The 23,865-nt window shown below is 39.6% G+C and overlaps 1 protein-coding gene across 2 annotated transcripts in view; it reads left to right on the top strand.

Annotated features, from left to right (window-relative positions):
• Positions 1 to 23,865, top strand: part of FOXO3 (forkhead box O3) — a 150,374-nt gene that overhangs the window by 62,222 nt on the left and 64,287 nt on the right. The window contains exon 1 of one of the 2 annotated variants that reach the window (XM_034765919.1): positions 936 to 971. The exons of the other annotated variant lie outside the window; for it this stretch is intronic. Coding sequence (XP_034621810.1) covers positions 951 to 971 — 21 coding nt within the window. The 5' untranslated portion in view covers positions 936 to 950. Of the gene's footprint in view, positions 1 to 935; positions 972 to 23,865 lie in introns of those variants that run through there. 2 annotated transcript variants of the gene reach the window in all.

Raw genomic sequence — 23,865 nt, 5'->3', positions numbered from 1 at the left:
GAAGTTAGAATTAACGGTCTTTTTTAAACTTGTCTATTAGGGTCAGTAATGACCATGTGACAATTTAGTCTGACCTGAATAAAACAAGCTATAGAATTTCACCCAGTAATTTGTGTATTGAGCCAGTAATTTTTGGAATTGGAACTTTTTTTTTAGAAAAGACATCAATTTTAATGAAAAGTAGTTACTTTTTAAATGGTTACCCATTTTCTAATTAGTCTAGTTTTAGCTAGCTGTCATTTCTTTTCATGGATGATTTTCCACCACCTTCCCTCCTCCGTCCCCCAGCCTGCCCAAATTTAGCCTATATACATACAGAGCATTTGGATCAGATACTAAATACAGTAGTAGCTCAGAGTTAATATTTAACATAACTTAGAAATGAAGCAAATTGAATAGGCACTTTTTACATTTTTTAACACAAATCCAAAAATATGTGCAGTATTGTCTGCAAATAGAAGCTTTAAGTTATTTTGATATTTAACTCCCTGTAGTTCACAAACAGGACAGAACAGCTTTTTCAGTGCGCTGCAGTAGGTTAAAAGTGCTACCTGAATTGCATACCTTCAACTGTCATTTGTACAATTGCATCTTGCCTCTGCCATCAGAATAATAAAGTAGTGTTTCATATGATTTGTCTCCTTCGGCAACTCTTTATAGGGAACTTTCTGAAGCTGCAGTGTTTAATTTTAACTCCACTCCAAGCATTTAAAGTGTCAAAAAATAAGAATGCGACCTAAATTCTGGTCTCATTTTGTGTAAAGAATTGATTAGTCTCATTTCATGAATGTTAATCAACCCATTTGTGTTCAGGTATTAAGATATTTCTGACATAACTGTCTTTTTATATAGAGTGAATTCAATTGACCTTTGCCTCTTCCTCTTCATTTCTGTAACAGTTTGTTGTTAGAGTACCTCACACAGCCTATTCCACTGAGGGGCTCCTAATTATGGCTAAAGGCAAGACCCACGTAAGCATACGTTGCATGTTGCCTTATCTGAGGTTGTGAGGGTGTGATTAATGGTTTTAAAAATTTTAGTTTGGCGTGTCTTTCTCTTAAGTGGGGTTGCAAAGCCTGACAAGTGACTGCTAGACTCACAAACCTGGGAAGTGCCACCAACTTCCTTAAACAGTGTACTGTGTCAATGACTGATGTGCTCAAGAGAAGGAAAGAATTCTCAAGCTGGGTTAAAGTCGGAACACAGATATGTACTTTCATATCTAACCCCCTTAGCCGTCCATTTGGTCTCTGCATTCTGAACTGCTCTCTCCTGCACCCAGCTCCTGCTACACATCTCCTCCGTTGGGGCTCGTGAGATGGGCAGATAAGCAATAGAGGAGCACATAGGGACCAGAGTAGAGAGTAGAATCCTTCCCACCTTTTCAAGGTTTTTAGGTCAGAACTTCCTCAGACTCTTATCTTTTTGAAATTCAAGTGTATATTTACTTTAGCAAATAATGGATGCTTCATGTATTAAAATTAACAAATTAGATGATATGTGACTGTCTTGAAAATGTACTGCTGGGTACACAAGCTAGCTGATCTAACATAGCGGTTCCCAAATTCTGGGTCGGGCCTCCAAAGTGGGTCGCAACCCCATTTTAATGGAGTCACCAGAGCTGGCATTAGACTTGCTGGGACCTAGGGCCAAAGCTGAAACCCGAGACCTGCTGGCTGGGGCCGAAGCCAAAGCCTGATGGCTTCAGCGCTGGGTGGCAGGGCTCAGATTACAGGCCCTTGAGCTTCAGCTTTGGCCTCCCAGCCTGGGGCGGTGGGGCTCAGGCTTCAGTCCCCACATCCTGGCGTTGTGTAGTAATTTTTGTTGTCAGAGGGTGTTGTGGTGCAATGAAGTTTGAGGACCCCTGATATTCACACTGGGGTGACATCATGGGCCAGTGGATAAATCATCAGATTAAGAAACGTGGATTCAGTTGCTAGCTCTTTCACTGACCTGTTGTCATTTCATTGGGCAAGTCATTTCACCTCTCTGTACCTCAGTCTCCCCATCTGCAAATGAGGCACAGTGACACTTCACTTAATCTTCTTTGAGATCTACAGGTGAAAAGCACTGTATAGCAACTACGTCTTGTATTGTCATTATATTTTCCTTTTTTAGCTTCGAGGATTCCAATAAATGTTCCACACGTGCCACGATGGGAAACTAGGAAACGGCACTGGTGGTTTATTAGTCTGACGCTTTCATAATGTCATCTTTGTTAATTTTACTAAGGAAGCGAGTTTTGTTTGGGAAAGTAAATAAATATGCATCCTTGAACTCTACAAGGTGAAATGAGATCATTGTCAAGATAAGTCAGTTTATTGTTGGCCACATTACCTTGATCATTTACTTCAAAATAATGTGTTTTGTTTACCTGAAGTGATTAGTTTCGAAAGGAAAAGTGTGAAGCATTAACGTCTGGCCCATTTCCCTGGGATATAGACGTTCTCTTTACAGATCCGTAAATTTATGTTGTTCCTTTCAATCACTCCAGTGATGTTGAAACCAATTAGATTAGAAGCCACATTTATGGCCTGATAACCAGAATTCTAAGTAATTATTTATCTTGGAAAGCTCCAATGATTTGTTTTTAGTTGTAGCAATTCTGTAAATTTTTATATTAGGCAGCCAAATGTTTTTGGCTTAGAATAAATGTGTCCTCAGAACTGCTGTTTTTAACTTATGGATTTTGGAGCAGAAATTGTGTCCTGTATAAAAGGCAAAGCTTTTTTTAACAGGTTCAGACAAATACCAAACTGGTTGTTTCATCACATAATATACATACTCAGCAGCTGATTTTGTTGGTTCCATGGTTACAACAACAAAACCAAAAAATATGTATGTAGCCAGCTTGCATTTTTATTGTTCAAGGTGGAGGATCTTACATAAAATGAGCTTTAATGGACAAGCAAGAAAGGATGAATTGCTGTACTTGTGCAATTGGAGTTTATGAAATAGGACTGGAAAAATACACAGTATAATTGGGCACATCCTGTACTTAGTGAATCACCAAGCTAGTGCAATAAACATTGCTGCATTCAAGCATTGAGATCTGTATCCCTGCTCTGCTGAAAATGCTGGGGATAGCTTAGGAAAATGAATTCATTGAAACTTCAGCTACCTGCACTGTGTGCTGTGAAAGTTGGTTTTCTTTTGTATGTTTAATATTTGGGGGGTAATTTTGGATGTATAGACTTATGACTTAGGCACCAATCTAATCATGTCTTCCTTAGGTCTGTTTAGAGCAGGCCAGTGGAACTTGTGAAACAAATAGCATCTGTGTCAGTACATTTGTAAAAGTCTGCTGTGATAAAACATACGGTTCCTGTACACCAAAATATACATTCCAGTTAAACAACATACTTGTTAAAAGAACACTCTGTTGTTCCCCAAAGTAAAAATATAAAATACATACATCTAATGGAACTTCAGTGTTGTTTGTCTGTTAAAGGAATGAATACATTTAAGAAGTTACTGGGTTTATAAACAGCATGTTTTCTCTGTTAAGAGAGATAGAAACCATTACAAAACCAAAACCAACTATAGACAAAATCTGCTCTTGGATGCACATGTGGCTCCTGCAAAGTCAGGGGGAGTTACACATGCCCATTGGTGTAATAGGTGTGTATTGAGGGACAGAATCTGACCTGAGCACCAAGGCTTGATCTGCAGTCCAGTTGCTGGGATTGAAGTTTGCGTCTCAGACAGTCTCTGCCTTCCAGCTGTTGCCACACCGGTAGAGATGTTGACTTGCCTTGAAGAAATTCACAATCAGTCCTCAGCCAGATAGTCAAGATGGCCTGATATGGAAGATTATGGTTAGGAACAAAAGGGATAACTCCGGGATTCCCTTCATTTGCCTCTCTCGCCAGAATCTTGATAGTCCTTTTAAAAGGAAACTTTGGGTGTCTTTTGTTGGCGAGTACCATTTCTGTGCCAGCCAGGGAGATGGCATTGTGCTAGATGCATATTCATTCCTATGCTCTGTGCAAGAGGAGGAGATAAGTTTCAGAGAGAATGCAAGTTATAACATTGAGAGGAGTTGCACCCTAACAGTGAAATCCTGGCTCCATTGAAGTGAATGGCAAGACTCCCTTGCAAGACCAGGATTTTACCCTAATGTCTGGTATCAAGCAGCATTAAAGTCCTGGAGAATCTTTTCTGTCTCAGTTCTGCTATAAGCAGGGAATGGAAGTCAGGAATGTAAGAGTGGGTTGAAAAAATCCCACAGCCTTTACTTGGACAAACCAAACACGCTTAGGTACCTCCTAATCATTAAGACAGAACAGAGCAGTGTTAGTGGAATTTCTTATTTAATCTTTGTTCCCTTTTTTGTTAAAAGATTGTTATTATTTCGTATTAGTTGGCTTCCCTTGGGGAGAAGGGAAGTGGACTAAATCAGCAGATAATTTCGTGCTGGTCTTGTAGCCAAAGACAGAACCCCCTCCCAAACAAATAATGCTAGTAGGACAGAGCATTAAATCTGGGGATAAAATCGATTTGCTGTACTCCTTAATTCAACACAAATGCATCAGCAGTACAGTAAGTGACTCATTTTGCAGTGATCTTTGAGTGGTGAAACTCTTATGTGCAATGTCTCCTATTCAGGCATTTTGTTTTCTAATTCTCCACTCCTCATTCCCAGAAACATGAATAATGAGTCTTTTAGCAGAGAGATGGAAATGTTCCCTGAGACACAACATAAGGGGTAGAGCATTCTGTAAATTCAGTGCTGAGTATAGCATTAGGGATGGGGGAAATAATTGGCTTGAACTGTTGCTCACCCCTCAAATTAAACCCAAAAGTTTTGATCAAGTTCAGATAAGGTCAGTCCCTCTTCTTGACTTCCATTGGAGCCCCAAGTCCCTTCTCCTCTGTAATCTACCACTCTGTCCTCATTTCCCTGTCTTTGAAAGACCCTTTTATAGAGCTCAGCAGTTCTAGAGGCCCCCTAAGCAGGGGTCTGGACACTACAGACTTAAAGTCTAACTTGCTCTGGAATACATAACATGTTCTGAGGTGCATTAATCTGGAGCATGTGAAAATTACATTTTGGGAGTCTTGGAAAACAACATTTACCAAAAATCTAAGGGAAAATGGCCATCTCTAAACCTGTTTTGGTCAATGGAAAGCCAGCCATTGACTTTATTGGGCTCTGGATCAGGTTTCTGGTGAGGAGGGTGGTGTGTTTGAGGTGGAGAAGGGGTGCAGTTAAACCTTGGCCTAAAATCTATTAGACTGAGGCTTTGTGACTAAGTGGAATAGGAAAACTACCTTTCCACCCTTAAATTGATTTGCATTCAGACTGAAATATGAATCAGACCTGATCTTCATTTTCCTAAAATTCAGTGAGGAAAATCCCATTTTTGAGTGTCTTTCTATTGTATACAGACCCAAATATAAAACACTGCTCTAACACATAAAGTATGTGTAGTGCAAATGTGACTCATGTATTTTATTAATGTAAATGTAATGTAATTAATCTCCTGTCCATATGGCAGGTGGTGTTTTCATTAGGAAGAGAATAATCTGAGCTATAGGCTCTATGGAAGGGGGTTGGGGATAGAGGAGATTCAGGTCATCTGCTATGGGTCCATAAATAGAAACTAACAAGGGAGTCCTTTCTCCCCTTGCATACAAAAACCTGTAAATCTGTTGCCTTTATTTTTCCATGAACAGATTATTCATGAGTTTGGGATCTAGCGTATTAATTAAACCTTTCTTGGAATCATGCAGTATAACTCCTCATTTGTGGTGGTGGGTGAAGGGGCAGTGTGGGAGAAAAATAGGTTTTATGTAAGAGAATGAAATTAAATGCTAATATAAACCAGTATGGACAGGGAGATGAGATTAATACCAAATTTCCAAAGTTCTTTAGTTTATACCCACAGATAATCTATGCTTTTGTTCAGATAATATTTTATTTAGGGATTTATACTCACTTCCAATATCTTGATTTTTTTTAAAATAAATTTGTGTCAGAAAGAAATTCAGTTTTACGTATACAATGAGTGGGATCCATATTTTCTAAACTAAATCTGATCGCTCTTTGTCCCTTTGTGTGGCATCTTCTGTTCCTGGGCAAAATTTTCTGTGTCCACATGGAAATAAGAGAATGATTTCCTCTTTCCATGTCCTAGCAAGGCTTTTCTTGGCATAAGCAGATATCAAAAGTACTAGCTTGAGCTGTGCCCTGGAAAGATACAAATGTTCTGGCCCGGTTCCAGGAATGTTCAAATGAGGATTACGTTTTATATTTTATCTGGTAATGTTCCGGACGACCTATCAGGGTTGCCAGGACAGGAGGGTGTTCACTTGGTAAAGATTGCAAGAAAAGAGGTAAACACACAAAGTTTTTTTTTTATTTTTTTTTTTATTTAAAGTTTTGTACGGGTTGATTGGCGCAGTATACGCTCTCTTGAAATTGTATTATCCATACATTCATGTACCGTTGATACTGAAGTGCAGAAGCCTAGAGTTTGTGTGGCAATTCTGTAAAGGAGCAGTTTGTAGTCACACAGCTTTTTTTTATGTCTCAGAAAAATTTTCACCAGGTAAACTGAAGGTCAGACAAGAGAGAAGTTGCTGTTCATCCAGAGCATAGTGCAGGAGGGTCCAGAGCAGTGGTTCTCAAACTTTTGTACTGGTGACCCCTTTCACATAGCAAGCCTCTGAGTGCGACTCCCTCATAAATTAAAAACCCTTTTTTATATATTTAACACCATTATAAATGCTGGAGGCAAAGCGGGGTTTGGGGTGGAGGTTGACATCTCGCAACCCTCCATATAATAACCTCGCAACCCTCTGAGGGGTCCCGACTCCCAGTTTGAGAACCCCTGGTCCAGAGTATAGTGTTTTAACTTTATTTCTGAAAATGTACTATAAAAAAATAGTTAACAGACAATATGTTCGGTGATCACCTTTGGGAAGACCCACTATTGTGAAACCAAAGTAGAAGAGGCAGTCCCTTCAAAAACAATTGGGGAGCCTACACGCCAACCACTGCAATCGTGTCTGTAAATATTACTTCCATGTCTGGAATCATTTTATTCCTGCCTGCTAAAGATGCTTTCCTCCCTCCCCCGTATAGTAGTAACACTTGAAAGGGAGCATTTAACTGGTATATTCAGTTATTTAGTATTGGGAATTGATGGAACCAGGAGATAATAAATAAAGCGTCCTGGGCAAATGGGTGAGTAGAATTTTGCAAGACTGTAATAAAGTGTGGCTGAGCCCTTTATAGACTTGTGCTTTGCTTTCAATTTAGTCATCTGATTTATCCTCGTAACTTGCTCAGGCGTTATCCTGTAGGGCTAACTGTTCAATTCAGCATCCTGACCCTCTGCCTCCTGCAGCCCACTCTGCTTAGTAGAATCACCAATTGTATTTTGACAGGTGTTTATGCTTTAAATGTTATATACTTTTATTATTGTAAACAACAATCTGCTTCTCTGAATTAGCCATGCCACAGGGTCTTGTGCGTGTGTCATGTAGGTCAATAGACTTGTCAAAGACACTATTGTAAATTTTGTCACTAAATCAATTGATTTTAATTTTAAAAAATATGTGTCGCTCTTCAGAAGAAATGTACTCGGTCATGTAGACATGATCCCAATACAAGAGAAATGCCTGAGAGCTCTTTGTTCTATCTACATTGGCCATTAATCTTAGCTGATACGTTTTTGCTTTGTTGGTGGTCAGATGGATTAAAATCCTCTGCAGAATCAAGGAGATTTTTATTGTTAAAACACTCTCAGTGTAGTCTGGTTTTCTGCAAAATCAATAACAGCAGAAAACTTAACAGGTAGCTGATCCAACAGGTGACAGTCACCATCTTTTACAGACCCCTCCATTTCTTTCCCACCTCAGCTCTACAGAAATATACAGAAACCCCTGATATGATGGCAAAAACAAGACACAAATTTCTGTTGACCATTGTAATTCCCTAATGGCTGTATTCTTAAATGACATTATCACTTAGTTCATGCCCCGTCTCAAAGATAAGCAGACATAATTCATAGCAGGCAAGTCATTCATCCTCTGAGATAACTAGCAACTGCACACCATAGGGAACAGAGAGATAAAGATATTATACATCAGCAACAGTAGTTCAAGGTTTCAACCTCTCCACCTCCTTCCATGACCCCAGCAGTCGTCTGCAGTTGATTATTCAGCCATTTGCATTCTTCATAGTGAATGCACTGGTAGCAGTGTGTAGAAGCGAATGCATTTTCAGTTTTGTCTATGCTTTCCAGCATTATATCAGAGAATCTGAATCTGAAAGTATGCATCCCTGAGTAGTTGAGAGATTTCATCTCTGCATTCATACCCCCTCCCCCCACCCGCCCCCAATACCTACAGTTCATAAACTGAAATCGACATCTGGAGATGCCCTGTGCTAAAGAACTGAAAAAGACAAGTGGTAGGCTCAGCTAGTGTTTTGTGATGACTAAGCCTAAATGAACTATTTTTATCTTGTCTACACACAACAGCAACAAAAGAAAGAGCAAGGGCAGGGCTTTCTTATGGGATGTAAGATTGCCGTGGTGTGATTCACAGTTTGTGTTGTAGTTTTTATATGAGGGGGCTTCTTTGAGTTATTTTTTGCTTGTTTGTGGTTTAATGTCTAGGGCTATTTTGCTTTGACTCAGCAACTCTAGATAGTACCTATTGTACTACTGTAACTGGTAGTCAGGATTGGGAAGTCAAATGATGGTGATGATAAAAGCAAATATCCTGCAGTGTCAAAAGGGAGTAGGAAGAGACGGAAGCATTAGTCCTGTTATGCTTTTGTTTGATATTGAAGTCCCTCTCTGCACTTGTGTTATTCTGTCATCTTCAGAACTGTATTTCTGAAGAGAAACATTAAACAACTGCCAAGTTTAAATCAAAATAGTTTCACATAGTGTTCTCCATTTAAAAAAACCCAGCCTGTTTAGATGAGCAAGACATTTTGTTTGAACACCCCATATCAGAATTCTTATTACAAACAAATTAAAGGGATCTTTTGCCTTTAATAGCTTCTTGGCCCATATGGAGAACATCTAAGAAGACAGTGGAGAATTCGCGGTCATGGGACTGATATAATGTCTCTCAATATGCAGCAGCATATTGTGTGTACATTTTCATATCCGCCTGTGTGATGTACATGAAACATAAATTATGCCCTGAAGGACACTTCATAGCTTTCTCTCTTTCAAAATTTTTAAGCATTGAATTTTTACTTCTAAGGTTAATTCTCATTACATTTCACTGTGTTATGTTTCAAGTGTGGTATCACATAAAGAATTTTTGGCAAGATTTTAAGAGTTTGACTGTTTTCATTTTAGTTATTATTTTCAATAGGCTTCTATTTAATAGGTGCAAGATCCCAGTAAAAATTCATTTGTATTAACATCTTGCTGTCTGTTTTATATACAGAGGGATGCCAACAAATACACCTAATGCTTGTCATCTTTTTCTTCTTTTCCAATCTGTCATTTTACTGTAAGGCACTCACAGCTCAGGCTTTCTTTAAAAGAAAGGCTTTCTGTCCTTTGACATAGGGGCCTCCAGTATTACAAGTGGCCCAATGGAGATAACAGGGTGTGAACTTTAGGCATCATGCTCAAGTAAAGATGCCAACTTTGACAGCCATTAAAGAAGGAATTTAGGAGAGGGAGAGGGGTTTTTATTGTTTTTTATTTTATTTTAAAGAGTATGACAGCTGGAAGAATGAGAATTGAAAAGTATGTGGTGTTATATGTTACCAGATTTTGCAAACATACTCACATTCTTGACTGATAGCCTATTCTATCAAATTCCCTTTGAAATGCTCTTAGTAGTGTATTTTGATTGCGTCATTTTGTATTATTAGAAGCAGTGTTTGAAAGCCTCCTAATTGGCCTCCTATGTTTGACAAATGTCAGAAAACTTAAGCATGTCATTCCTGTAATATTTAATAATCTGAAAAAGATGAGTCCATCCCAGAGCCTTTAATATTATTAATGTATATTTAGAACTGTGGATGATGCCCTCTCTTGCAATGGAATAGGACTTTCGGTCTTGCTTCATTCTTCTTCTTGATTCTCCCCCTTCTGTAGTCTGTACCATTTTGTTCACTTCAAAATGAACAATGGGGGGAGGGATAGCTCAGTGGTTTGAGCATTGGCCTGCTAAACCCAGGGTTGTGAGTTCAGTCCTTGAGGGGGCCACTTAAGGATCTGGGGCAAAATCAGTACTTGGTCCTGCTAGTGAAGGCAGGGGGCTGGACTCGATGACCTTTCAAGGTTCCTTCCAGTTCTAGGAGATGGGATATCTCCATTAATTTAAAAAAAAAATGTTACTCTCCTTACAACTGTAATTGCAATAAGCACATTAGATGATGCAGAAATAACGTATCTTGTGCACAGTTTAGCTGACTCTGCAGTTGCATGCAGGAAATACTGCATGCGAACTTAAATCATTCTTGGTTTACAAAAGCCTGATAAGTTAAGAAACTTGGCCAGTGTGACATACTGGAGGCAAGTAAAGTTCAAGGTAATAAAGGACGATAGGGCAATTTACCATGTGAACAGGTAATAAATGTGGAAGGTGAGTGTATATATAGCATGGCACCTTAAATGGAAATCTATTAGAACAAGCGTGAAGGAGCAAAATGGGCCTTCTCAAAAAATATTAAAATGCTGGAGGTTCTTCATAAAGATGCAATTAATACTCAGTTGAGACAGCCTGCTGGAATGCCCTGTAGACTCATCCAATTAACTCACAATGCTGCTGAGTTTTGCCTTATGTATTCTAGAATGAAAGACAGATAATCTGAGGGACAGTATCATAAACTTTGTCCACAGCACTGGACAATGCAGTGAATCATTCAGCATCTAATACACAGGATCTGTACTGGTACTTTAGATGCACATATTGGTAGGTAACGTTTTATTTCTCTGTGTTTTTAATGTTATCATTTAGTGTGTAATGGAAGTGTGCAACATGGCAGAGTGATTTTTTTTATTTTGTTTTGACTTCAATGCAGTTAAACTTAGAGCTGGGCAAAATTTGTCTATCAAAACTTTATTCAGCAAAAAAAAAATTAAAAATGCAGATTTGGCATCACAAAATGTTTCCTAAATTCATTTCAATTTCATCAAATTGTTCACTTAGGAACAAGTCCTTTTAAAATCCCCCCAAAATCAAAATGTTTCTTTTTGACATTTTTGAAAGGAAACATTTCAGTTGTTTTGATTCAAAATCACTTTTTGATTCAAATGTCATAGAACCATAAAAATGCAGAGCTGGAAGGGACCTCGAGCCCAGCCCCCTGCTCTGAGGCAGGACCAAGTAAACCTAGGCCATCCCTGACAGGAGTTTGTCCAACCTGTTCTTAAAAACCTGCAGTGATGGGGATTCCTGGGAAACCTGTTCCAGAACTTAACAGCCCTTACAGTAAGAAAGTTTTCCTAATATCTAATTTAAAGCTCTCTTGCTGCAGATCAAGTCCATTGTCCCACCATCAGAGGATATGGAGAACAATTAATCACTATCCTTTTTATAACAGCCCTTAACATATTTGAAAACTGGTTTCAGTTCCCCCCTCAGGTTTCTTTTCTCATGACTAAACGTGACCAGTTTTTTTTAACCTTTCCTCAACGGCCTTTTATAAATTGCTCTCCTTTGGACTTTCTCCAATTTATCCACATCTTTCCTGAAGTGTGGCGCCCAGAGTTGGACACAGTACTCCAGCTGATGTCCCACCAGTGCCAAGTAGAGTGGAACATTTACCTCTTGTGTCTTACTTCTGTCAATACACCTGAGAATATTAGCTTTTTTTAAATTTATATATATAAATTACATCACATTGTTGACTAATATTCAATTTGTGATCCACGATAGCCTCCACATCCTAGTCAGTTATTCTCCATTTTATAGCTGGGCATTTGATTTTTCCTTCCTAAATGTAGTACTCTGCACTTATCTTTACTGAATATCATCTTGTTGATTTCAGGTCCATTTTCCAATTTCTCAGGTTCATTTGGATTTCTAATCCTGTCTTCCAAAATGCTTGCAACTCCTTGCAGCTTGGTGTCATCCACAAATTTTACAAGCTGTACTGTCCACTCCATTATCCCAGTCACTAATTAAAATATTGAATAGTACCACACCTAAGACAGACCCCTATGTGACTCCACTAAATACATCCTCTCGCTTTGACATCAAACCATTGATAACTACTTTCTGAGTATTGCCATTTCACCAGTTGTGCACCCACCTTTATAGTATTTTCATAGACTCATAGACTTTAAGGTAAGAAGGGACCATTGTGATTATCTAGTACCTCCTGCACATTGCAGGTCACAGAACCTGACCCACTCCTGAGATAGACCCCTAATCTCTGGCTGAGTTACTAAATCCTCATTTAGACCACATTTCCTGAATTTTCTTATAAATTCATGTGGGACTGTGTCAAAGACTTCATTAAAATCAACTATATCACATCTACAGCTTCCCCCTGGATCCGCTACACCAGTAACCCTGTCAAAGAAGAAAATTGGGTTGGTTTGATTAATAATTTCCATCCAAGAAATGAACATTGTTATAATCTAGTCTGATCTCCTATATAATACAGGCCATAAAACATCCCCAAAATAATTCTTACAGTAGATCTTTTAGAATAACATCCAATATTGACATAAAAATTTTTATGGTGAATCCACCATGATCCTTGGTAAATTGTTCCAATGGTTAATCTCATTGTCAAAAATTTATGCTTTAATTCTAATCTGAGTTTGTCTAGCTTCAACTTCCAGCCATTGGATCATGTTGTACCTTTCTCTGCTAGATTGAAGAGCCCATTATTAAATATTTGTTCCCTACATCGGTACTTATAGATACTCATCAAATCGCACCTTAATCTTCTTCTGGGGGGAGGGATAGCTCAGTGTTTTGAGTATTGGCCTCCTAAACCCAGGGTTGTGAGTTCAATCCTTGAGGGGGCCACTTAGGGATCTGGGGCAAAAATCAGTACTTGGTCCTGCTAGTGAAGGCAGGGGGCTGGACTCGATGACCTTTCGAGGTCCCTTCCAGTTCTATGAGAGAGGTCTCTCTCTCTATATATATATATATTCTTTCTGTTAAACTAAATAGATTGAGCTCCTTGAGCCTATAAGGCAGGTTTTCTAAACCTTTTAATCTTGTAGGTGTTCTTTTCTAAACCCTCTCCAGTTTGTCAATGACTATCTTGAATTGTGCATATGAGAACTGGACACAGTTTCCCAGCAGCAGTTGCAACAGTGCCAAATACAGAGGTAAAATATCCTCTCTACTCCTACTTGAGATTCCCGTTTACAAATCCCAGGATTGCATTAGCATTTTTGGCCACAGCATCACACTGGGAGCTCAGGTTCAGCTGATTGTCCAACACAACCCCCAAATCTTTTTCAGAGTCAGTGCTTCCTGGACAGAATCCCCCCATCCTGTAAATGTGAACTACTTTCTTTGTTCTTAGATAGATACATACATTTACATTTAGCTGTATTAAAACACATATTGTTTGCTTGTATTCAGCTTACCAAGCGATCCAGATCGCTCTGAATCAGTGACCTGAACTCTTCATTATTTACCACTCATCCAATTTTTGAGTCATCTGCAAACTTTATCAGTGATGATTTTTATGTTTTCTTTCAGGTCATAGATAAAAATGTTAAATAGCGTTGGTCTAAGAACCATCCCTCAGGGAACCCACTGGAAACACACTTGCTTGATGATAATTCCTGTTTACAGTTACATTTTGAGAACTATCACTTAGCCAGTTTTTAATCCATTTAATGTGTGCTATGTTAACTTTATATTGTTTTAGGTTTTTAATCAAAATGTCATATGGTGGTAAGTTAAATGCCTTACCTAAGTCTAAATATAATATGTTAACACTGTTATCTTTATCAGCCAAACTTGATATCTTCTTTTGGTGAGATTACAAGTTAATTAGATAGGCTCTATTTTTCATAAACCAACTTGATTAGAATTAATTACATTACTCTCCTTTAAGACTTTACCGAGTGACTCCAATATCCTCTGATCCATTATCTTACTTGGATTGATAGAATGATTTGTTCTTGACAAATCCATGCTGGCTATTCCTTTTAACAGTATTATCCTCTATGTGCTTACAAATTGATTGTTTAATAATTTGTTTGAGTAGCTTTTCAGATATCAAAGTTAGGCAGACTGATCTGTAATTCCCCAGGTCCTCTTTGTTCCCCTTTTTAAATATATGTATTATGTTTGCGCTTCACCAGTTCTCTGGGACCACACCCGTCCTCCATGAGTTCTCAAAGATAATTGCTAACGGTTCCAAGATAACTTAAGGAACTAGCTTAAACACGCTAGAGTGAATTTCATCAAGCCCTGCTGTCTTGAGTACATCTCACTTATCTAAATATTCTTTAACCCGATCTTTCCCTATTTTGGCTTGTGTTTCTTCCCTTTGTTAATGTTAATTGTGTTAAGTATCTGGACACAATATACCCTTTTAGTGAAGACTGAAGCAAAATAGGTCTTAAACTCCTCAGCCTTCTTGTTATCATCTGTTATTAGATCTCCTTTCCTGCTTAGTAGAGGATATGCACTTTCCTTTGTCTTTCTCTTGCTCTTAATGCATTTATAAAACCTCTTTTTATAGCCTTTTATGTCCTTTGCTAGTATAACTCATTTTGTGCCTCAGCATATCTGATTTTGTCCCTACATGCTTGTGTTGGTCTTTTACAATCCTCTAGTAATTTGTCCGTATTTCAACTTTCTGTAGGATTCCTTTTTGATTTTCAGATAATTAAATATCTCCTAATGGAGCCATATTGGCTTCTTACTATTCTTCCTATCTTTCCTCTGCCTCAGGATAGTTTGTGGTTGTGCTGTTCATATTGTCTCTTTGGGAAACTGCCACCTCTTCTGAACTCCTTTATCCCTTATATTTTCTTCCCATGGGACCTTGCCTACCAGTTCTCTGTGTTTGTTAAAGTCTGCTTTTTTTTTAAAGTCCAGTGTTCCAATTGTATTGCTCTCACTCCTTTCTTTCCTTAGCATCATGAAATCTGTCATTTCATGATCACTTTAACCCAAATTGCCTTCCATCTTCAGATTTGCAACCAATTACTCTTGGTTGATTGGAATCAAGCCCAAAATGGCTGTCCCCCGGTTACTTCCTCCACTTTCTGAAAACAAATAGCTGTCCCTAATACATTCCAGGAATTTGTTGGAAGTTTTGTATGTTGCCATATTATATTTCCAATAGATGTCTGAGTAGTTAAAATCCCCCATTACTCCCAAGTCTTGTGTTTTGGATATTTCTATTAGCTGTTCTAGAAGTGTCTCCTCTTCTTGATTTGTTGGTCTATAGTAGACTCCTCCCATGACATCACCCCTATTTCCCCCCCCCCTTTTATATTTACTCAGAGACTTTCCACTGGTCTGCCTCTCGCCTCTTTCTGGACCTCAGAGAAAGTGAATATGTTCTTGATGTATAATGCAACACCTCCTCCCTTTTTTCCCTGCCTCTCCTTCCTGAACAGGCTATGCCCCTCTATACCAGTATTCCATCAGGAGGTTTATTCCACCGACTCTCTGGGATGCCAATTAAGTCATAGTTTTGGTTACTTAACTAATACTTCCAGTTCTTCCTGTTTATTTCCCATATTCCTTACATTTGTGTAGAGACATCTAAGATGCTGATTAGACTTTTCCACTGATTTTCCTCTTGTTGCTTCTATGACCCTATTGCAATTTTCCCATGTCCCCTCTCTCCCCTCCCCCAACATCTAGTCCTCCATTAAGGTTGCCTTTTTTTATGCTTACCTGTGGGCTTTTGTCACGTGCTCCTTTTGAACCTAGTTTAAAGCTCTCACTAGGTTGGTGAGTTGGTGCAAAATATAAATTTAACATTTTGTTTGACCTGAAATGAATTTTTTCCCAACTTTTTGGTTCACCGCAAATTTCTGTTTCTGACCTGAAACAAAATTTGTTTTGAGAATTTTCAAAATTGCCATTGTACCAAAAAATCTGTTATTTTCCCAGCTCTAGATAAAATCTTAGGAGAAGGTTGTGCTTTTTCCCTTTTGTAGGTGAACTGCACTCTCTGCACCCTCCTCCCCTGACACACAAACACATACACACACAAACCCTGACCTACCCACCAATAAAATTTGCCAGGTGCAGATAAAAGGATGTCACAGCAGCCATGCTCTCTGGACGTCTAGGTAGCATTATGCCTGGCTGAGTCACAGTGTTTTCCAGAGCTCTCAGAGGGGCAGTGATCTCCTTCACTATCCCCAACAAGAGCTGTACATTTGAGGCACAATAGAAATTTCAAATTTAATGCCATGTTAACTTAGTTCTTTGTATTTCTTTGTATTGAAGTTGTTCTTGGCATGTTGTTCTTTTCATTATTTTCATGAAGCTAAATGCTGCTGAGGAGGGGAGCAATAGATTTCCCGAGGTTCTGAGTTAGTTATAGAGGATGATCTAATAAGGATTGGAGTGAGTGTTCTGCTTTCTATGGATCTTGGAACACCGTAATCTTTAAAATGTTAGACTTGCATAACAGGCCAGGTCTGAAGAAGAAAGTCAGGTTGAGGACTCTTGAGTATTGTTTTTTTTCCCTGAATCTACTGGGGAAATTATATCTGTTGGGACCTGTAGTCAGTTCAATATTTGTTGGTAAGGCTCAAGGTCACAGGATTATGACTTAGATGAAAATGATCACTGAATGTCTGCAGTGATATCTGTACAGGCTGTAAAGGCTGGCTGCCTTTCCCTCAGCCCCCATTGGCCTGGAGCAGCGAACCTTGGCCAGTGGGAGCTGCGATCGGCCGAACCTGCGGACGTGGCAGGTAAACAAACCAGCCCAGCCCGCCAGGGGCTTTCCCTGAGCAAGCGGCGGACCGGCTTTGAGAACCACTGAACTAGAGTATCTCTGAAATGACTTCTGTATGAAAAAAGACAGTGACAACAATGTTCCCTGCTTGTTGGCAAAAGTTTTAAAACTGCTCCGTTAATCCTTTCATGTACACATACAAAAACGTAGCTAAATTCATATAACAGTATCTTGTCATGTGTAATTTTTATTCTTTATTAGAGAACCAGAATCTAGACAAACATTTTTTGCCTGATCCTTTTATCGTATTAAACCACTCAGGGAGAGATTTTTCAAAGACGCAAATGAGAGTTAGGCTCCTAACCTTCACTGACTTTCAGCGGGAGTCGGTCACCTAACTGTCCTTGGTGCCTTTGAAAATCTCCCCTTAGGTTTTTGTCTTATTGAAAACCTTCTCATTTCATGTATAAAAAGATTAATCATTCTTTAAGAAGCCATATAAGTTCTTTGGGGGTGAGGACCTTGGCTTGTTAATATATGTGAAGGTCTTAGCATACAAATTAAACATAAATAAATTGAATACTGGACTTAGTTGCAGATTTATTGGGTTTTTTTTTTTTTTTGAGTTGCACGTCTGATTGAAGGGAATGAAGCAGACAACAGAATCTTTTGATATTTTCCCCTTCCCCCCTTTATTTCTTCTTTCAGACTTTGAGTTGTCAGAACTCTATCTCTACCATGCTGCTGCACAAGGCCAGTATATGGCTCTGATATCTCAACTAACGTCTGTGCAGAGCAGATTACAAGAAGAATTTTGCTGACTAGGATTTTTAAAATGAGTTGTACGTGTGTGTTCTATTTTTCAGCTTATTTTTCATTTTCCCCGGATCCTGGCCATGCAATAGTCTGTATTCACAACTTGTTCATTTTTTTCTTTATTTCATCTTTCTGATGTTTGTGACTTCTTCCTAAGCCTCTGATCCTTTTGAAGTTCTACTGCAACTCCACTTCTACAGCACCAAACTGTGTTCTAGTTCTCAATTTTTTATTTACTTTGTTAATCAAAGTTGACCCGTGCTTTTGTCACATCGTGGTGGGGGGTAGTATTGAAGTTGGGAAAGAGTTTGAGAGTGTTTCAAAAAAGCGTTACCACATGGGTAATAAACAGTTATCATATAGTTAGGAGGAAAGTTGTAAAAGTCTCTTTATATCTGACTGTTTTAAAGCCAAGAGCCACTTTGAAGGGAGTGAAGAGCATTTCAAATGATATTATCGTCACTTCATATCTTGCATCTTTTCCTGTCCCTTTCTAATACCTACTCCTTGAAAGCAGCATAAAAACTTAATTTGCTCTACTTTGGTGTTATGTTAAATTCAGTGTCAAGTGAAAATGTTTAATAATTTAAAATTGCACATGGAATTACATTGCGGGTTGGTTCCCCCCCCCCATTTTTTTTCCAGTCTGAGGCTGTATGTTTAAAAATTTAGTTACTTCCAAGAATCCTTGGCATAATAGGCCATATTCTGCTATTTCTCTGCATGTTGAACTCCTATTGTTGTTTATAGGAGCTCTGTCTAAAGGCTAAAGGAGAATAGGGGCCATTGTATTTTTATAGCTGATATTTTTTTTTTTTTTTTTTGAGGTACAGGTTTGGATTTCCCAGCACTAATGCAGTGACTAATCACCACTGAATAACTGCTGCATAGCTATTTCTGCACCTGATTCCCAAGAGTAAAGTGGTTAGAATAATGGATTCTTCAAAGTTTGTGTTTTTACATGACACCCTCAGGTTCATCTGTTTTTAAACATGTTTGAGCTCAACTCTTGAACAATATATGCTGTGTGCAGAGTTGATTTTTGTTTTTTAACTAAGAAGTAAATCAACTCTGTACTGATTTTTGTGCTGCAGGCAATTTCATTTAGAGTTTTTCATGCTCGCAATTGCATTCAGTGACAAGTCTGACCTTTTCAAACTTACTGTAAATTAAGTTGGGTGGGGAACAGAAGGGTCTAACAAGACAAAAATCGTTGTGTTTTAGACGTGTACTAAAGTTTATTTATCCTTTTTTTATTGGAACTTGGAAAGCATGCCAGGCTGCCTGAAATACAGGGGAAACACACAGTGAAATCTTCAATAGTTATTAATATGGAAGCTCTTTATATGATGGGCCTCTCAAGTACATATCGCTCAATACAAGTGCAGGTGTTAAGTACAAGACTATACAATTCATCTGAAAGGTTTTAATACAGCAACAAATAAATACAAGGAAATAGTGGATTCCCCCCCCCTTTTTTTTGTACCTCCTTTCCATCTTTTCTACCCTTCTTCCATTTTTTTCTCTTTGCATTCTTCTTTCAAGAACAGTGGTGGAGGATGGGGAAGGATATGAAAACAATATGAACTATTGATGGAACTGCTGATTTTAATAGCACTTCACCTATTTCCATGCCACTTTTAGAATTCACTTTTTACATGATGATACTTTTTTTTTTTTTTTTTTTGAATGAGAGCATGCAGTAGCAACACAGCTACAAATTGCTGCCATGACAGATGGAAGGACATGGTACAGTTTTAGGACTACTTAGTACAAAAGGTAATTCATGCTCATAATATTATATACCTCTTGAGGTCCCTTCCAACCCTGATATTCTATGATTCTATGATACTAAACTCATAAACAATCAGATTTTAAGGACCTCTCACTGTGAATTATTTTCCAGTGTTTATCAGCAAAAGATTAACATGGTCTTTGAGCTGCCTTTTCCCGCTACAAAGGGCAGTGTGTAGATCCTTCATCTTGATGTTAATGAAAGGACACTGTATTCACACTGATTCCTTATTGGTATGATATGATGCTAAGAAAACATTCAGCAGATTCTTCATCAGTAACATGATCAGCTTTCAGTACCAATAAAATCTACATTTAGTTCTTGATTCACCCCTGAACGGTATGAGCATTACATCCTCTCTACGTCCGATGACTGCTGTGCTCAACAGGGATTCACCCCAAGGGAAGGCAAGCAGCCCTTCTCCAGAAGTTTTGACAAGGATGGGCAGCTTAATTTTGTGGATTGGAATGTAGATGTAGTTTAATCTTGTGGATGGAGCTACGGAAGAGGCTGTGTGGGGAATGAGTTGAATCACTTTTATCCCTTGAATGCGCTGGCCATGTCCTTTAGTGGTCACTACCACCAACTTTTGGGAGCAGTGGTGGTCAGTGCCACCTTCTGGCAGAACAGAGGTTTCATATTACTTGAGTCAGTGCAACCCCTTTCCAGGCTGACTTCTCACCACCGGGAGCCCCATGCCCTTGGCAGAAGCTGACATAATTTCGGGCTGAACTTTTGGCCTTTAGTTTTTTCTTCAGTCACTATGGAACCAAAGACACATGTTCCTTTTTGCCAACCCTTGAAATCCTGCCTTGCATTGTAGTAAATGTATACTCTTCAGAATCTGAGATTGCTTGATGTAACTTCAGTAGTCAAGAGACGTATCTGAACATTCCCCTCTCCCCCAAAACACCAGCTCATGCCTTCACCCAATGTATTCACACACACACACACACACACACACACACTAATGGAGTTACAATCTATTCCTACTCCTGCCTAAAAAGCACTGTCCCAAGATGGGTCCAGAGTTGGCACAGGTAGGCAAACTTTAAGTTCAGTGCTCATGTAAATGGTGGCGCACACTGGTCAGTTAGTGTGTGTGTCTCACATATTCCGAGAAGAGAAAGGGGGGATATGGCTGAAAAAGCAGCCAACAGGAGAGTGTTGGTGGAATCCACTTTATATTACCCTTTCTTCCACCATGTAAGGATCCAAGCGTGCAGGTCTAGACCCTGGGCTGTGGGCAGCATGGATCTCTGACATTTCCTCCTTGCCACCAAGGAAGATGGGCAAAGCAGCATCTCTCCAGTCCTGGAAGGCCAGGCCCATGGGAAATCCTGTCGGAGCTTCCAAGGCCTGCAGCTGCCTGATTTGCTCACTCCTGCTACTTAAACCAGGAAGTGACCCAGGTGGGCTGTCCAATCAACTGTGAAGACTTGCTGCAGTAGCTGGAGCATCACCACCATCATCATTGGACCCTGCTCTTGCCTACCTACTGCAATCTGCATCCAACCCTGTTCCTGCTCTGCTCCTGGCTCCTGCCTCGCCTCTGCTCCTAGCTCCCACCTTGCCCCTGATCCTTGCCTCTCCTCTGATTCCTGCCCTGATGCCTTGCTTCTGACCACTGGCTACCATTTCTGGCTCCGACCCCTGCTTCTAACTCTGGCTCAACTCTTGGCTCTGGCATTTGGTGTCTGACCCTGGCTCCGATTCTCAACTTTGGGTCCTTGTTCTGGTCTTTGACTCTGGCTCTACCCTTGCTTCTGGAAATTGACAACTGACTCTGGTTCTGACCCCCACTTCTGTTCCCTGGCCTCCCTGCTCCACCCATTAGACCTGAATTCCTGCTCTGACCACTAGACAAGATTGCCTTCATCTCAGTTCCTAACACACCCTTTTGTTAGTTACTACTTCTTCCCCCTCAGCATTTAACTTACACCTGATTACCAGGGTTGTAATTTACACTGCTATTTACCTCGCCTCCGAATCTGGCTCATAATCTTTGCTTAAGATATTAAAATAGTGATACATTGTACCCTTGACTAATTAGAGCTCCACAAACAGGTCTCTGATAAGGCTGTGTTTAATAAAGGCTTTTGTTGCAATGAGCTTTATTGACTATATCAAGATTTAACTTGCTTTTCTATGCTATTGAGAGAGTGGGTTATTTTGTATCATGCATTTTGAATTGAATTCTATTCTTGCAGTAGCTTGGAAGTGCTGTGCAGTGGAGAAATAATTGGGAATAATACATCTTTTGTTTTCCAGAGTTAGAGTCTAAAAAAGCATCTTTATGCTGTTGGCTGGAAGCAACAAAAAGATAGAGTAAATAACTGGTGTAGAAAGTCTAAACTTTGAAACTAATGCCAAAAATAAAATCAACCTACCTTTACTTTTTCCACCCTACATAGATGTTTCCAACCACATCAAGTAAAAAGGCTGAGTGGGTGTATTATGTTTATCACTTAAGTTATACATCGTACATTAGCTGGTATGTTTGTTTTGTTCCTGACTATTAGTTTTAAAATGCTTTTGAGGCAGATAGGGAAGATTATTTTAGAGAGATTGTCACATTACATATCTGATGATACATCTCTTTTCCTGATTTTAGGAGGAGGGCTAGCAAAGACAGTGATTCTTTATTTTTCTGATTTTTTTTCCTCCTCCCGCACAGTTTTGATTGAAGTGTAAAATTGTGGGAGTACAGAATTCAGTGTCAAGATATTACCCGCTATCAGAGATGGTATAAATGTTTTCTGAGCTCATGTTTATCTACAGCAACTGTCTTATGGTAGCCATGTTTGTATCACCCACACAAGAACCCAAATGGGGTATCATCAAACAGTTACAACAAGGAGTCTGGTGGCACCTTAAAGACTAACAGATTTATTTGGGCATAAGCTTTCGTGAGTAAAAACCTCACTTCTTCGGATGCATAGAGTGAAAGTTACAGATGCAGGCATTATATACTGACACATGGAGAGCAGGGAGTTACTTCACAAGTGGAGAACCAGTGTTGACAGAGCCAATTCAATCAGGGTGGATGTAGTCCACTCCCAATAATAGATGAGGAGGTGTCAATTCCAGGAGAGGAAAAGCTGCTTCTGTAGTGAGCCAGCCACTCCCAGTCCCTATTCAAGCCCAGATTAATGGTGTTGAATTTGCAAATGAATTTTAGTTCTGCTGTTTCTCTTTGAAGTCTGTTTCTGAAGTTTTTTTGTTCAATGATAGTGACTTTTAAATCTGTAATAGAATGACCAGGGAGATTGAAGTGTTCACTTACTGGCTTATGTATGTTACCATTCCTGATGTCCGATTTGTGTCCATTTATTCTTTTGCGGAGGGACTGTCTGGTTTGGCCAATGTACATGGCAGAGGGGCATTGCTGGCACATGATGGCATATATGACATTAGTGGATGTGCAGGTGAATGAGCCCCTGATGGTGTGGCTGATGTGGTTGGGTCCTGTGATGCTGTTTCCAGAGTAGATATGGGGACAGAGTAGGCAACGAGGTTTGCTACAGGGATAGGTTCCTGGGTTGATGTTTCTGTGGTGTGGTGTGTAGTTGCTGGTGAGTATTTGCTTCAGGTTGGGGGGTTGTCTGTAAGCGAGGACTGGCCTGCCTCCCAAGGTCTGTGAGAGTGAGGGATCATTTTCTAGGATAGGTTGTAGATCGTGGATAATGCGCTGGAGAGGTTTTAGCTGGGGGCTGTATGTGATGGCCAGTGGTGTTCTGTTATTGTTCTTGTTGGGCCTGTCCTGCAGTAGGTGATTTCTGGGTACCCGTCTTGCTCTGTCAATCTGTTTCCTCACTTCCCCAGGTGGGTATTGTAGTTTTACAAATGCTTGATAAAGATCTTGTAGGTGTTTGTCTCTGTCTGAGGGGTTGGAGCAAATTCGGTTGTATCTTAGGGCTTGGCTGTAGACAATGGATCGTGTGATGTGTCTTGGATGGAAGCTGGAGGCATGTAGGTATGTATAGCGGTCAGTAGGTTTCCGGTATAGGGTGGTGTTTATGTGACCATCAATTATTTGTATTGTAGTGTCCAGGAAGTGGATCTCTTGTGTGGACTGGTCCAGGCTGAGGTTGATGGTGGGGTGGAAATTGTTGAAGTCCAGGTGGAATTCTTCAAGGGCCTCCTTTCCGTGGGTCCATATGATGAAGATGTCATCAATATAGCGCAAGTAGAGGAGGGGCATTAGGGGACGAGAGCTGAGGAAGCGTTGTTCTAAGTCAGCCATAAAAATGTTGGCATACTGTGGGGCCATGCGAGTACCCATAGCAGTGCCACTGACTTGAAGGTATAAGTTGTCCCCAAATCTGAAGTGGTTGTGGGTGAGGACAAAGTCACAAAGCTCAGCCACCAGGCTTGCTGTGGCCTCATCAGGGATACTGTTCCTGACAGCTTG

Source organism: Trachemys scripta, chromosome 3 (assembly GCF_013100865.1).
Source record: "Trachemys scripta elegans isolate TJP31775 chromosome 3, CAS_Tse_1.0, whole genome shotgun sequence".
Lineage (NCBI taxonomy): Eukaryota > Metazoa > Chordata > Testudines > Emydidae > Trachemys > Trachemys scripta.
This window is presented reverse-complemented; position numbering and strand designations above follow the sequence as displayed.